This window comes from Xenopus laevis, chromosome 2L (assembly GCF_017654675.1).
Source record: "Xenopus laevis strain J_2021 chromosome 2L, Xenopus_laevis_v10.1, whole genome shotgun sequence".
Taxonomy (NCBI): Eukaryota; Metazoa; Chordata; class Amphibia; order Anura; family Pipidae; genus Xenopus; species Xenopus laevis.
The window spans coordinates 96709805-96724290 of NC_054373.1; the positions used below are offsets into that span (position 1 = coordinate 96709805).

Genomic DNA, 14486 nt, shown 5'->3' on the forward strand with positions numbered 1-14486 from the left:
CAAATGCTCTGTAAGGCTACAAGTGTATTATGGTTGCTACATTTTATTACTCATCTTTCTATTTAGGCCCTCTCCTATTCATATTGCAGTCTATTATTCAAATCAATGTATGGTTGCATGGGTAGTTTGAACCCTAACAATCAGATTGCTGTAATTGCAAACTGAAAAGCTGCTGAATAAAAATCGAAATAACCCAAAAACAACAAATAATAACAAATCAATTGCAAATTGTCTCAGAGTATCAATCTCCACGTCATACTAACTTGAAGGTGAACAACCCCTTTAACATTGAAGCTGGTTTCATATAAAAAATTAAGTACTGAATTAAGTTTTAGTTGTGTTTTCAACTTTCAGTTTCCTTCCACAGTCCAGTACATAAAAATCTCTGATAAAATGCCTGGAACAAATTTTTTAACTGGGATTCTTTTTTCCATTCAGCATAGTCTCAGCCAGAGCCATTGAAAAAGTCATCAGAAATGTGGCTAGTTTATAAACAATGGATATTATTCGTAAAGGGATGTTATATCTGGACATGTTTTCTGGCCTGTCAGCTGAGATTGTAAGGACACTGAAGAAATGCGAATCAGACAGTTTTACCAGACAAAATTTACACTGGTACATTAAGTCTCATTCTATTTCTACATATAAATTAAGATTTTTTTTTAAAGAAACAAAGATTGAATATTTTATGTCATCAGATGAACCCCTTGCCATTGGGTTCAATAACATATAGTACACAAAATAAATAATATGCACAGTGGCTCAATTCATTTGTTTATTAGTGCAAAATAATCATCAAAATCATTGCATCAGATTATATTAAAACATACCTCAAGGCAGTGTCCTCCCTCTGTCTGCATACCTCATGTCATCCACTCCCTCCTGGAAGAGGATAGAGCAGACACACACTCACGGCAACCCCTAGCGATAACAGCCTGGTGCTTCCGCACTTTGAATTAAAGCAAGGGTTTCCCTGCAAATTAAGCCTTGTGTGCCGGTATCTTTGTTCCATAGCCACTCCCTCCTGACATGTTTCGCGCCATTGGGCTCTTCATCAGAGGTGTGGCTGTATTCGGTCATATCCCTTTTATACCCTGCATGGTTTTCTTAACCCATATTCCAGGATTCTCTACTTAATCACATTATTTTATCTATGTACATATATTTCAGGATTATTTTTTCCATGACAGGGCTGTAACCCTGTTAAAAGATCAAAAACTGATTAGTTATGGAACAATTAAAGGAATTGTTCAGTATAAAAATAAAAACTGGGTAAATAGATAGGCTGTGCAAAATAAAAAATGTTTCTAATATAGTTAGGTAAAAATGTAATGTATAAAGCCTGGAGTGACTGAATAACATAATAGCCAGAACACTATTTCCTCTTGGTTTCCACTGATTGGTTACCATGCTTAAAATCGCTTGCTAACTTAGAGTTAGAGAGCTGATAAGCAGGAAATTGGTTTCTATTCTGTTAGACATCCAGTCACTCCAGCCTTTATAGATTACATATTTGGCTAACTAACTATAAGTGGAACCTCATTTTTAAACCCCCTGATTTCCCTCAATTTGCAAATTTTTTTGTGGTCCCACCTATATATTATGCATAATACATTTCCCTGATTTTGCACTATTTTTTTTGGTCCCCTGAAAAAACGTAAAATGGAGGTTCTACTTTTATTTTGCACAGCCTATTTATCCAGTTTTTAGTTTTTACACTGAACTGTTCCTTTAAGTACCCTTCAAAGCAATTTGAAACCTTAAATATATTATAAAAGTAATAAAAAGGGATATATACTTAGAAATCTTTATGGTACACACATGAAAACCAAATAAGGTGCACTATTTTTCTCAAACCCCAACATCAAATTCATCATAACAAAGTGCACATGTACTATAAAGTGCATACATGAAAATAAAGTGCATCAAAAGCTTAAAAGTAAGCTAAAACTACCCTCTATATTTTAACACCACTCCTTCCTCCTGACAAGTTACATATACACCCATTAAATCACATGTACTAAAAAGTGCATATATGAACTAAAGTGCATCAGAAACTTAAGAGAAAGCTACTCTCTATATTTTAGCACCACTTCTACCTCCCGACACATTACATGCATACACCGATAAAATTTAACAAACAAATAGATCCCCATAGGAAGAATTTAAAAACATTATTCAATTCCATTTACTTCCATAGTGGTGTAAAGAATGGTTTCAATTCAAAATGACTATTCATTCCCTCAGATATTATTGTCTTTAACTTAAAAATCCAATTTGACTCTAATCTCAACAGTTTCGTGGTTAGATTGCCTTGACTCTTTTCATTTGCCATGTCAATCTCAAACTGTTACGTAAGGTATTCCAAACCCAGAACCAACCCCAAAGTCCCGGCCTCAGCTTTGGGAGGAGCCCTCCGCTGCTCGGATGCAGCCAGGTCTTAAAGTGAGAGGACAAAGGAGAGAGTTATGGGCAGACAAGGGAACTGAATGTGAACTAGAGGAACGGGGAACAAGGAGCGTGGTCAAGGTCACAGGCCAGGTCAATACACCAATACCGCAGTACAGTAATAGAATCCAAGAGAGTAGTACATAAACAGGCAAAGGTCAGGACAGGCAGCAAACTTGGAATGGTCAGGGACAGGCAAAATCAGGGACAGGCTAGACAAACTAGAAATCACACCCAGGGACTATGAAGATAGACCTACATTGGCAATGTGAAAAAGGACACGGCGCCTTTAAATGTGTGAATTTCGTGCAATGATGTCAGATTCTCGTCAAAAACCCAGAAGAGTGGTGTCAAAGGATCAGCGCATGCGAAAAAGGATGTGGCGGGTGTCACTGCCGGGAGCGGGGTACTAATACAAGTACCCTCAAACAAACATTTTAAAATCCTGAACAGTTCCACCATGTTCAGCCACAAAATGCTTAAGTATTGGGCTATCCTCTTCTTTACAATTGCCTAATAGTGTGTCCTATATATAAATATAAAGCACCACAACAACATTATGTACAGCATACACTAAATATTTTGTGGTTTATAACTTTTTTATTTCAAACTTCTGATTTCTTTTTATTCAAAAATGTTACTGTTTTTGCTACATTCGTTAATACAGACTACGACATTCTACATGGAAAAATTCCTCCTGAAGTCTCCAACCACATTACTTTTTTTTATTCTGCAGTCTATTAGGAGCTAATTTAACAGCTATAGAGGTGGCCTTCCTACTTACCACAATAGGGATTAAATTTAAAGCCCTTAGTGTTGGATCTACGGTCAGTGTGCTCCAATTCTTCAAAATACATTTCACCAAACCAAATTGCAATCCATATTTCCATAATGCATCTTTACTCATTAGTTCCAATGTCTTGTTTTTTATACATTCTAAAAGTAAGTCTTTCTAGTTCTTATTTTGCCTGCTGATAATATCTTTTCATCTGTACAATTTTGATATATCCTCACTAATTGGGCATAAGGAATGGATTTTACTGTATGAGCAGGGTGAAAAGAATCTCTCCTAAGGATGGTATTCCTTGTTATTTTTTTTTCTATATAATTTATACATAATTTCACCCTCCTGTATATAGAATGTTAAACCCAAAAAATCAATATAGTCAGAATGATAATGCATGCTGAATCTAATATCCTATAGATATAGATAAAAGTTGCTTCTCTTTACTTGTTCTGACTACTGTGAATGCAAATCTTTAGATGGTTGCTGCCTGCACTGCAGGAAAACAAACAGTCGTCACTTTCAACTGACAGGGAAGCATTGTGCAGGGTTTCACACATTTGTTTTCTAACCTCATTGAGAAACAAGCAACGCAACCTCCTTCCCGGCCAGGCAAAATTCGGGCAGCACTGTCCATTTCCCTGTAGAGAAGGGTGGTCAGAGTAAGTAAAGCAAAGGTGTAATTAAACTGCATATAATCAGTTTTTTTTAAATAAAAGTATATTGGAGATGGGTTTCTTGTTAAACTAAAGAATGTGATACTGGGATTTTATTTTTTGCCTTTAGATCCCCTTTAAATCCCCACCACTCACTTTACTAAACATTTGTACACAACTAAATAGCCAGACTATTCGTATTTTTGAGAGGTTGGCAGTTGCAGGTCTTTTGGCAATAAAATACGTAGTAAATAATATTGATTTGAAAAAGACCCTTAACTTTCCAAGAAGTGCTTTCCAATAATCACAATACAAAACTTTGCTTTCATGCAAATACATAGCTATGAAAACAAACTTTGTCTTAGTCATATTGGAACAATGCTTTGGATATTTGTAGGCAGGTGTCCCATGGAATTGCTTTGGTAGTAATGAGCAACCCATCAGTTTTTAAAAAAAATGAAGTTATATTTATTAACTCCAACTTGTCATTCCAAATTAACACAGACACGCAAAATCTTTAATATACAATACAGGACCTAGCCTCTTTTTACTTACAGGATTTTTGCTAATGTGGATACTAAAACAAACAGGGAAAACTATGTAGATTATTTTAATGTGCAGTGGATTGGCAAAATGCAATGATCTGAATTGATACTATGAAAGGACTATGACACAACAATATATATATTCCACCAGTATTTTCCTTCTTGATGTATACAAAACATAATAAATGAGCATTTATTAATCAATTGTTTGTGTTTGTGTCTTTACCTGAGACTGGGTCTCTGTACTGGTCTCTGTACTCTCAGTTGACTCTTTTTGTGTTGCTGGTGCTTCAACATCCACATAGGTTTCATTGTGGTTGTCAACTGATGATAAATTTAAATTTTTTAATACCGTGCTATTTCTTGATCCACTGTAAACAAAAGTAGATCAAAGTACCACAGTTTGGGTACATAGATATCATCTGTGGAGGCTCCAGATTTTTTTGAGGCCTGCACTTTGTTCAGTTCTTTTCTGAAAACTGTTCTTAAGTTGGAAATTTTACTCTTGACAAAAGGTACATCTGCAGTTGGGCAGACAGTTCGGCAAAGTGTGACAAGTTGTTCACAAAGAAAGTCAGGTTTCAGGAATTTGTTACTTGGCATATTGTCCAACCACACAGTTTGCAAGACAAGAAAACAGTATGCATGTTTGTTAACTAATAATAATAATAATAATGGGAGGTCAAACGTTTGTTACAAAAGAACATTTGTGCTAAACTTACCAGATGTTTTTTGTACGAACGAAACAATACGCTGCCAACCGAAGAGACCACGGCAACACACAAAAGAGAAATGCACAAAAGCGCGAAAACTTTCATTTGTACAAACTGAAAAAACTACTTTGACGACGAAGAGACCCAGCCAGCACACAAAAGAAATGTGCAACAAACGTGTGAACGTTTGTTTGTATACCAAGGTAACTATACGCTCCTCCCACTTCCGGTCGGATTCTACGTTCATACGTTCAGACAGCAGAGCAGGTACAGCAGGCAATGATGGAAGAGGAGAGAGACAGGAGAAAGGCAACACCTATGAGCAAAACTGAAATGACCTATACGGTGGCTGCTTTTGACAGGCAAGACTATGACTGCCGGCTTGCACATTACACAAGACCTAATACAAGAAAGAACACCATTTTGGAGAAAGTTAAAGGACTGCAGAGAAGATATGGCATCACAAGATCCAAAGATCAGTTGAGGAAAAGATGGTCAGACCTGAAATTACGAGAGAAGGAGCAGCTGACAGCAATAAGAAAGATCATAAAAAAAAGTAAGTTGTTATTTAGGTGCTATTATACTTTGTGTGTACTTTTTGTATCTGTGGGTGTGTCTATAGATATAAATGCTCTTATATGTGTATATATACAGTGTGTATATATATATATATATATATATATATATATATATATATATATATATTCAAGAGCATTTTTATGAATGGAGTATGTATATGTACATATAGTATGTACATATAGTATGTATATGTAGTACTTCTATTAATAAGTCTATTATCTATAAAAATCCACATCCATTTAATTGCAGAGGATAAATGACAGGCTTTGAAAACTGCACAACTTAAAATGAGATCTCAAGCATCAAAGAAGATGACAGCAGAGGCTAATAACAATATCGCTGTTGATGATGAAGACACAATTAAAGAAACAGCAGTAGTGGATCTGTCAGAAATAGAGCTAGATGCAGGGGAAAACCCGTGTGAAAATGTACCTGTTTGTCCTGCAAATGAACAGATGCTTTGGGTGCCTCCAAATAATCCAGTTTACCTGGTCACAAGTACAGGTATGTATCTCATTACTTTTATTTGTACATTCACCTTGTACACATTTACAAGTTTGCACTCAAAATTGTATTTTATGGTATTTTACCCACGGAGGAGCACGATGACCAGCAAAAGCGCAGCTATCTCTGGAGGCAGCAGACAAAAAAGTCGGTGAAGAAAATGCGCACAACATCCTTGACAAAATTGAAACATGCAAAGCTGCCATTACTAATTTGAAGCAAGGTTTATGTGCCATTTAGAGATGGCAGAGGCCATACAAAGTAAAGTTGCAGCTCTAAAAAAAAAATTATCCATAAAAATTTCTTCTTTTCACCTTAAGGAAAGGATGTTATGTCCTATGGGCAAGTTTGTTCTTTTTTCATTTTTATCTCCAAGATGTTAATAATGTGCTATGGACAAGATTGTCCTTTTTTCTTTTTTTCCAGTTTTATCTCCAAGTCTTCTTTATATGCCTCTTTTAATAACATATTATAGGATGTTAATAATGTGCAAACTCCTTTTGAATCTCTGTGTTCAATGGAACTCTCTCCCATGCATATAATTTTGAGAATTTATAAAACCTTACGCCACTCTGCAGCTTCATTTGTTGACTCATGGGCCTCTGATCTCAATGTACACTTTTCAGAAAAACAGCTCAGTTCTATCATGTCTAAATTATTTAAGAGTACCAGATGTTGTAGAATACAGGAAACCAATTACAAAATAATGTCACGCTGGTACTATACCCCGACCAGGCTGAAACGTATTTACCAAAATACTAGTGACAGGTGTTGGAGATGTGGTACAGATAAGGGTTCCCTATTGCATATCTTCTGGTCATGCCCATTTGTTACGCCTTTCTGGAATGATGTGAGACAAGCTATACGCGAAATCTTTCATTTCGACATCCCAGATGACCCCACATACGTTCTGTTGTTTCACATGGATAAGTCTCTTGGTACCTTTACTTCCACAATTGAACCACATTTACTTAACGCTGCAAACTGTTAATTCCTTTAAAATGGAAACAAACCATAGCTCCGACAATCCGTGACTGGTAGTTAAAGGTGGAAGAATTGCATAAATTTGAGGAGCTCTCTCTTTATTTGACTGATTCTTCTGATGTTTATGCCGCGAAGTGGTTGCGATGGCTCTCCTTTAAGGAGTCCGACTATTATAAACGAACCTCAGTATAAAGTGTGGGTTTCCGACCCTCTGTCTTACCCCTAACCTTGTCCACCCTTTTGCTGCCTTCATGTATGAAAATATTTTGGCCTACATTTTGCATTGCAGATTGTAATTCTGAATTGTATGTACTTCCCCCCCCCCTTTTTTTCTTTTCTGTACCCCCTTTTTATTTTATTTTCTCTACTTATTTGAAAACTTAATAAAAGTTTAATTGCAAAAAAAAAAAAAATAATAATGTGCTATGGACAAGATGTCCTGTTTGTCAATTTTATCTCCAAGTCTTCTTTTGTGAAGCAGCACTCACCTCTCCTCAGTATATATATATATATATATATATATATATATATATATATATATATATATATATATATATATATATATATATATATATACAAATAGTCCATAAATGTTCAGCACACCTTAACTGAAATAATGACCCAGGTGCTACTCTCATTAGCGGTATACAAAAACAAAAAACAAAAAAGTGAGGTGCACACCAGGAACGTTTTTTAAATGGTTAAAAAGGTAAATTTTATTTATTTAATGCATTTAAAAGGTCAACGTTTCGGTCTGTGTCTAAGACATGGTCTTGAGAAAGGTCTTAGACACAGACCGAAACGTTGACCTTTTAAATGCATTAAATAAATAAAATTTACCTTTTTAACCATTTAAAAAACGTTCCTGGTGTGCACCTCACTTTTTTGTTTTTTGTTTTTTATATATATATATATACACACCGTATATACTCGAGTATAAGCCGATCCGAGTATAAGCCGAGGTACCTAATTTTACCTACGAAAACTGGGAAAACTTATTGACTCTAGTATAAGCCTAGACACAACTACAGCCCTGTCTCCCAGCAGCGCACATTCCGCCAAAGAGACCCCCCCAGCGATCAACCGGACTTCTTTGCAAAATTGATGGTGACAGAGAATTGCCAAACGGATTACTGTGTGCATTGTCCCACTGTCCCACTACCATGTGCAGAGGGTGATGTGTGATATTGCCATCACTGTTAATCCTTCATATAACCAACAGAGGGTGATGTGTGATATTGCCATCACTGTTAATCCTTCATATAACCAACAGAGGGCGCTGTGTGATATTGCCATCACTGTTATTCTTTAATATAACCAACAGAGGACGCTGTGTGATATTGCAGTCACTGTTATTCTTTCATATAACCAACAGAGGGCGCACTGTTATTCCTTCATATAACCAACATAGGGTGCTGTGTGATATTGCAGTCACTGTTAATCTTTCATATAACCAACAGATGGCGCTGTGTGATATTGCAGTCACTGTTATTCTTTCATATAACCAACAGAGGGTGCACTGTTATTCTTTGACATAACCAACAGAGGGTGCTGTGTGATATTGCAGTCACTGTTATTCTTTGATATAACCAACAGATGGCGCTGTGTGATATTGCAGTCCGATTATAAGCCGAGGTAGACTTTTTCAGCACATTTTGGATGCTGAAAAACTCGGCTTATAGATGCAGGGGATATACGATATATAAATTCTATTCTATATATTAACATCCTATAACAAAATGGCACTTATATATAATGTTCAATAATGTGTTATGGACAAGACTGTCCTTTTTTCTTTTTTTTCCAGTTTTATCTCCAAGTCTTCTTTATATGCCTCTTCTGATAACATAATATAGGATGTTAATAATGTGCTATGGACAAGATGTCCTTTTTGTCCTTTTTTTTCAATTTTATCTCCAAGCACTCACCTCTCCTCAGTGTGTGTATATATTATGTGGTATGGTGACAAAAAGGTCCCCAGTTTCCTGGGGAAAAGTGATTGATGTTATGTATGTTGGGCCACGGATTCTCAGATATTGTTACTGAGGTGAGACCAGTAGTGCTCTTAGCAGAGAAACACTATGTCTCTCTGCAATGTTTTTGTAATTGATGATCCGGGACTGGTCTTACTGGGAGTAGGGTGGGGTGGATTCCCAAATCCGTAGGCCAGGTTTTCAAGAGGCCCTAGGGCTATTTAGTACACCTGATGCTGAGCCGTAGTGCTGAGTGTGTGAGACAAACTGCTGGTATTCTCAGCTTCAGGAGAGAAAGCAAAGCATTTATTTTGTGAACCAGAAGGTTGTATTTTTTCTGTTGAACTGCTGTGTTTCGGTTACCTTCCCCCTGCGAGGGGAAATTTCAGCCGCTGGAAAATAAACGCGGGCAGGAAGCCCTTAAACCGATCCTGATGAGTGAAGTCGCCTCTTTTGCAGCCTACCAGCGAGTGAACCCCCACAATATATATATATATATATATATATATATATATATATATATATTAACATCCTATATGTTAACAAAAGAGGCACATATATATTATGTTATATAATGTGCTATGGACATGATTGTTCCAATGTCAATGTGTTCTTTTGAATACTTACTGCATACAAATATATATGACTGTTGTTGTCATTGTTGAACATGCAGTAACAGTAAAAACAATATTTTTACTTAAATCTGTGTGTCCTTTTAGTTTTTGTGTGTTTTATGACCAAAGTAATAAGAACAATCGTTAGTTGCCGGTGTCACAAGCACCTCCCCACAACACAAGCACCTCCCCACACATGCGCAGTTTACAAATTGTAAATGATCGCAATCTGTCTGTCCCATCAATGGACAATTAGACGGCGAAAAAATTTTCCCAACCGATGTCGGCCGAAAAGTCGTAAGATGTACGATCGTTGGAGTCCCACTGACCGCACGATAATTTGACGGATTGGTCGGACTGCATTGAAATCGGTCGTTCACCAAAGAAGAATCGTCGCGTCTATGGGCTTTGGTCACAGCCACGGGCTCCCTCTGCTTCTTGCAGTAGCAGGCGGCACCCCCAGCTCCCCTGGGAGTTCCTAACACAGCCAGGTCTCCTACCTGCTGTGCCCTGCTGAGAGACACTCTCTAAACTTCCAATTAAGTTTAAATACCCTTTCCACAGGATAGCTTTCCTGTGGAAGGTGAGCTCCAAAATGTGAACTGGACCACTGGAATGGATTGCCTGTTCCTTCCAGAACACTATAGCATCCAGGGCTGGATAGCAATATCCATTAAACAGGGAGACTATGCTCTGATTCGTAACATCTCCCTTGCAGTTTTCATCTCCTATTGGGGAGAAATCAAAGGTAAAACACACCTTTTTACACTTTTCCTTGGGCACTCTACCACACCATATATGTGACATTTGTACTGGCACCAGTACCAGCACTGTCACTTATTTCATATTTAAGTGCAGGAGACTGCAAGGACTCCCATATCCACCAGCTGAAAATATGCTGGCAGAGAATATGCTATGAGGTTATTTATCAAAGGTTGAATTCTAAAGTAATAGGACATTTTTTAAACTCTAATAAATTCGATTTTATTCACTATTTGAATGGTTCTGAAAAAAATTGAACATCTAAAATTTGATTGAATAGTCCCGACCTGAAAACTCGAATTCAAATTGAGGTTTCCTCTGAAAAAAAAAAGAAAACTCTACTTTTGCAAGCAACATTTTTTTCTATCAATGGAGTTATGGCAAAAATGTGGCTCATCATTACCATTAACATCTTCAAATAGTTCAAGGGACCTCTGCCATTGACTTCTACATGAACTCGGCAGATTTTAGGTGGAGACTAGTCAAATTAGAACTGTTTCCAGGGACAAGGTGGTTTTAAATTCAAAATTTGTGAGTTTTCTAATTCAAATTTACCATTCAAATCTTAGTAAATCTGCCACTAGGTGTACCATCAACCTAAAAATACATACAAAATCCATATAAGTACATGTGAAATACTGTAACTCTGAACTTCAATGTGATACAGTAACGTAACAGTCCTGGTGCGGCACGTGCATCCGGGCCCCCGCCCCCCTCTGTACGCAATTATCTACCTGGAAATTGGCGGGGCACGAGCTGCCAGGGGGCCCTGAGGGGGTGCAGACTCTGGCCCAATTGCACCCCCTGCTCCCCCGGTAGTTCCGCCACTGATGTGATACAAAGTAACATCACTGCTAAAGCTTGTGTGCAAATATCAAGGGTAGAATGCATGATGGCAGAATCCCTGAATCCATTTAAAGTATATTTTCTGTGTATTGTATCTTTTCATTCAAAATTGCTTACTTTCCCTGCCCCAGGGCCATATTTATGGGACAATTAATAATTTTCTATACGTTTCTGAGCTTAAATGCAGTGACCGCTCAGTTAAACATTACAGACAGATCCTGAAAAGTTTTGTATACAGTGGCTGATTTACGAACGTAAGTGCCTACAAGTGTGTTACACATTTCTACCATCAGTTCTTTGCTTTAATTTTCTACCTTGGTGACTGTTCAAAACGGTACAGCAGCTCTGCAAGCAGGGAACTGGGGGGTTTAGCACAATCACATTGTGCAAAAAGCAGGGCTGTCACAGAAAAATGTATTGCCTGTCAGGCTCTATAGTAGGAATTCTTAAATAGGGTTGTACTTTTTATGGACAAAATACTGGAATTCCTATTTATCATCATTCATGGCTATTAAACACGATTGGTATCAAATATAATTTTCACTGGCCAGGTAGCATCCATTCATGATCCCCTTTATTTTAGAGGGCAACAGTAGAAAATAGAAATTAAAATTAGCTGCTTTCAAATTAATTTCAAATCAAGCAAATTCACTGATTTAGGGGCCGATTCACAAAGGGTCGAATATCGAGGGTTAATTAACCCGGTCTTTTGTTGGAAAAATTATAACATTTACACTTTTACTGTATCAGACCCAATAGTGTTTAACATTGCCCCTTGTCCCCAAGCCACTTCTAGCGGTTTTGTTCCCATTGTTAGTGTGACAGAACTGTCTCTAATAAAATAAGTTGCCACCTTATCTTTGACATCCTACTTCCAATATACAAGAGACAGCTATGGTAAATATATGTGTGAGATTTGATATAACAGCTTGCCTATCCAATGTACTGCTCTTCGGCTGTTTCATTCCCTGCTCAAGTTGAGTTGAGCTATAGTTTATCAACTATAAAACACACTTTTCTAAGAGAATTCATTCAGCTAGCCCTCCCCCCCCACACACCTTGGCACAGTAGCCATCAAGCCAATACAAACTATTGTTGGATTTGGACCTAGGTGATAGGCTTTCCCAATGATTCAGAAAACACCCTTTTCAACGTTTCAATCAGAGAAGGAAGTTTATTCAAACACAGAATACAGAAGCATTTAGTAGCTTGGAGAGAATGTTCTGACCCAACTGACCATTATACATATATATATCACATATATCCATACCTCCCAATTGTCCAGTTTTCAGCGGGACAGTCCCGCTTTTGACAGGTCAACACACAGCCCCGCGTTTGTACAGGAAAGTATCAACTTTCTCTGCACTGAATAGCAAGAATAATAAACAAAGTTTCTAACTTAATTGGCTTTTGGCAGTGAGCCCAGAACAGCTAACATGTGCAAATAAGATACTTTGTAACAATTCTGAGATAAGCAAATAAGTAATTGTAATAATTTAGAGGTCCCTTAGGAAAAGTTAGACTCAGCTTAAAGGGCAATTCACCTTCATTAGCAAAACTGTAATAACTGGAAAAAAAACACAGAACTATGTTCAAACTTTCATAACCTGCCAAATTTTGTAAAATGAACATGGTAATTAGGGTGTGTGGCTACAAAAATGGGCATGGTCAAAACAATTTGTCAAGCTATACGCAGAATTTTTTTATTTCCAAAATGTTGGGAGGTATGCATATCATATCAAAAGCATTGTTTTTTACTTTGATTGGTTAAGGCATTTTACTTCATAATGATAACTTGGTATCTGGGCAGACAAGTTTGTAACTGACCAGACTTAACTTCTAAGCTACTTCTAATTTATTTATAACTGTCTAAATCTTATTTCCTCTCCTGGCTGGCATGAGTTATTAGGTTCTGTATGTTATAGAACTGCCACCTTTTGTAATGGTGGAGACCAGGCAGGGGGCGGGGTTGTGCCCTCATAGGGTTGACACCTGGTCGGTAGGGGGCGGGGCTGACATAGATGGACGTGTCAGTGACGCCAGGGGGTGGGGATATGACACAGTGATTGGCAATTGCCCGATCGCCGTGTCAATCAAGGGAATCCTGCCCAGTTTTCCTTATTTGGAAAATTGGCCAGGAAGTTTTGACCCGGGCAGCCCTTCAAAATAACTGGCTGTCCGGGTCAAAACCGGACAGGTGGCAACCATAGCATTTTAGCTGTTACATTTTGCAAGAAGTTGCATCTTAAATGATTGCTGCATCAAAAGTGATTGTTCTATATATGAAAATATATGTTTTAAATGAAATATAGCAAGACAGAAAGAAGCAGGAAGTGAAAGGTCACATAGGCCCTAGAGTGGGCCCCATGCTAATCAGGATTCAACATTATTAATAGGGAAGCTAAAAAAATCAGAAAAGACTTGGGTAACTTGAATAGAGCCTGTAGCACTACTTTAATCAAGTAAAAGTGCAGTTACACAACATTAATCCGGCTCCTTTCCCAGTTTTGCACATAAGCAGCAGCACTTCTATGTGCTGACATCATCCCTTCTTCTACACCACGTGACTCTCCTCTCCACAGTACAGAGCCAACCCTCTCCTACAGTGAAATCGACACGTTCTGCGTACGGACGTCACTGTCGCGGCCGCTTACGCAGTGGGTGAGAAGGCGATATAGAATTCGGTGTTCTACGAACGGGAATAGACCTAAGACAACCGAGGCTTTTCACTCCTTCCCCCCGGTAGAGGGGTGGCGGGAGTACGGCAGCCAGTTGTCTTTAAGGCAAAAGAAGGGGTGTTTTCTGGAACTCGATGTGCCCCGGTGCTTAACGAAAGACGGAACCCGAGGCCCTTAGAGTTGTACAGGAGGAGAAGACAGTCCGGGCTGTCACTGCTCCACAGCCTGGCTCGGACAGCTGGAACATGGCGGCGGCGGAGTTGGAGTGGATCCCAGAGACTCTGTATAACACGGCAATCTCCGCCGTGGTGGATAACTACAGCCGAGCCCGCAGGGATATCCGCAGCCTGCCCGAAAACATCCAGTTTGATGTGTACTACAAGGTGACGGATCAAGGGAG

At 38.2% G+C, this 14486-nt stretch overlaps 1 protein-coding gene across 1 annotated transcript in view; it reads left to right on the forward strand.

Moving 5' to 3' along the window:
* The first annotated feature begins 14001 nt into the window (after nucleotides 1–14001).
* appbp2.L (amyloid beta precursor protein (cytoplasmic tail) binding protein 2 L homeolog) overlaps nucleotides 14002–14486 on the forward strand; it is a 30369-nt gene continuing 29884 nt past the window's right edge. Inside the window, exon 1 of the mRNA XM_018246843.2 lies at nucleotides 14002–14469. Coding sequence (XP_018102332.1) covers nucleotides 14332–14469 — 138 coding nt within the window. The 5' untranslated portion in view covers nucleotides 14002–14331. The remainder of the gene's footprint in view (nucleotides 14470–14486) is intronic.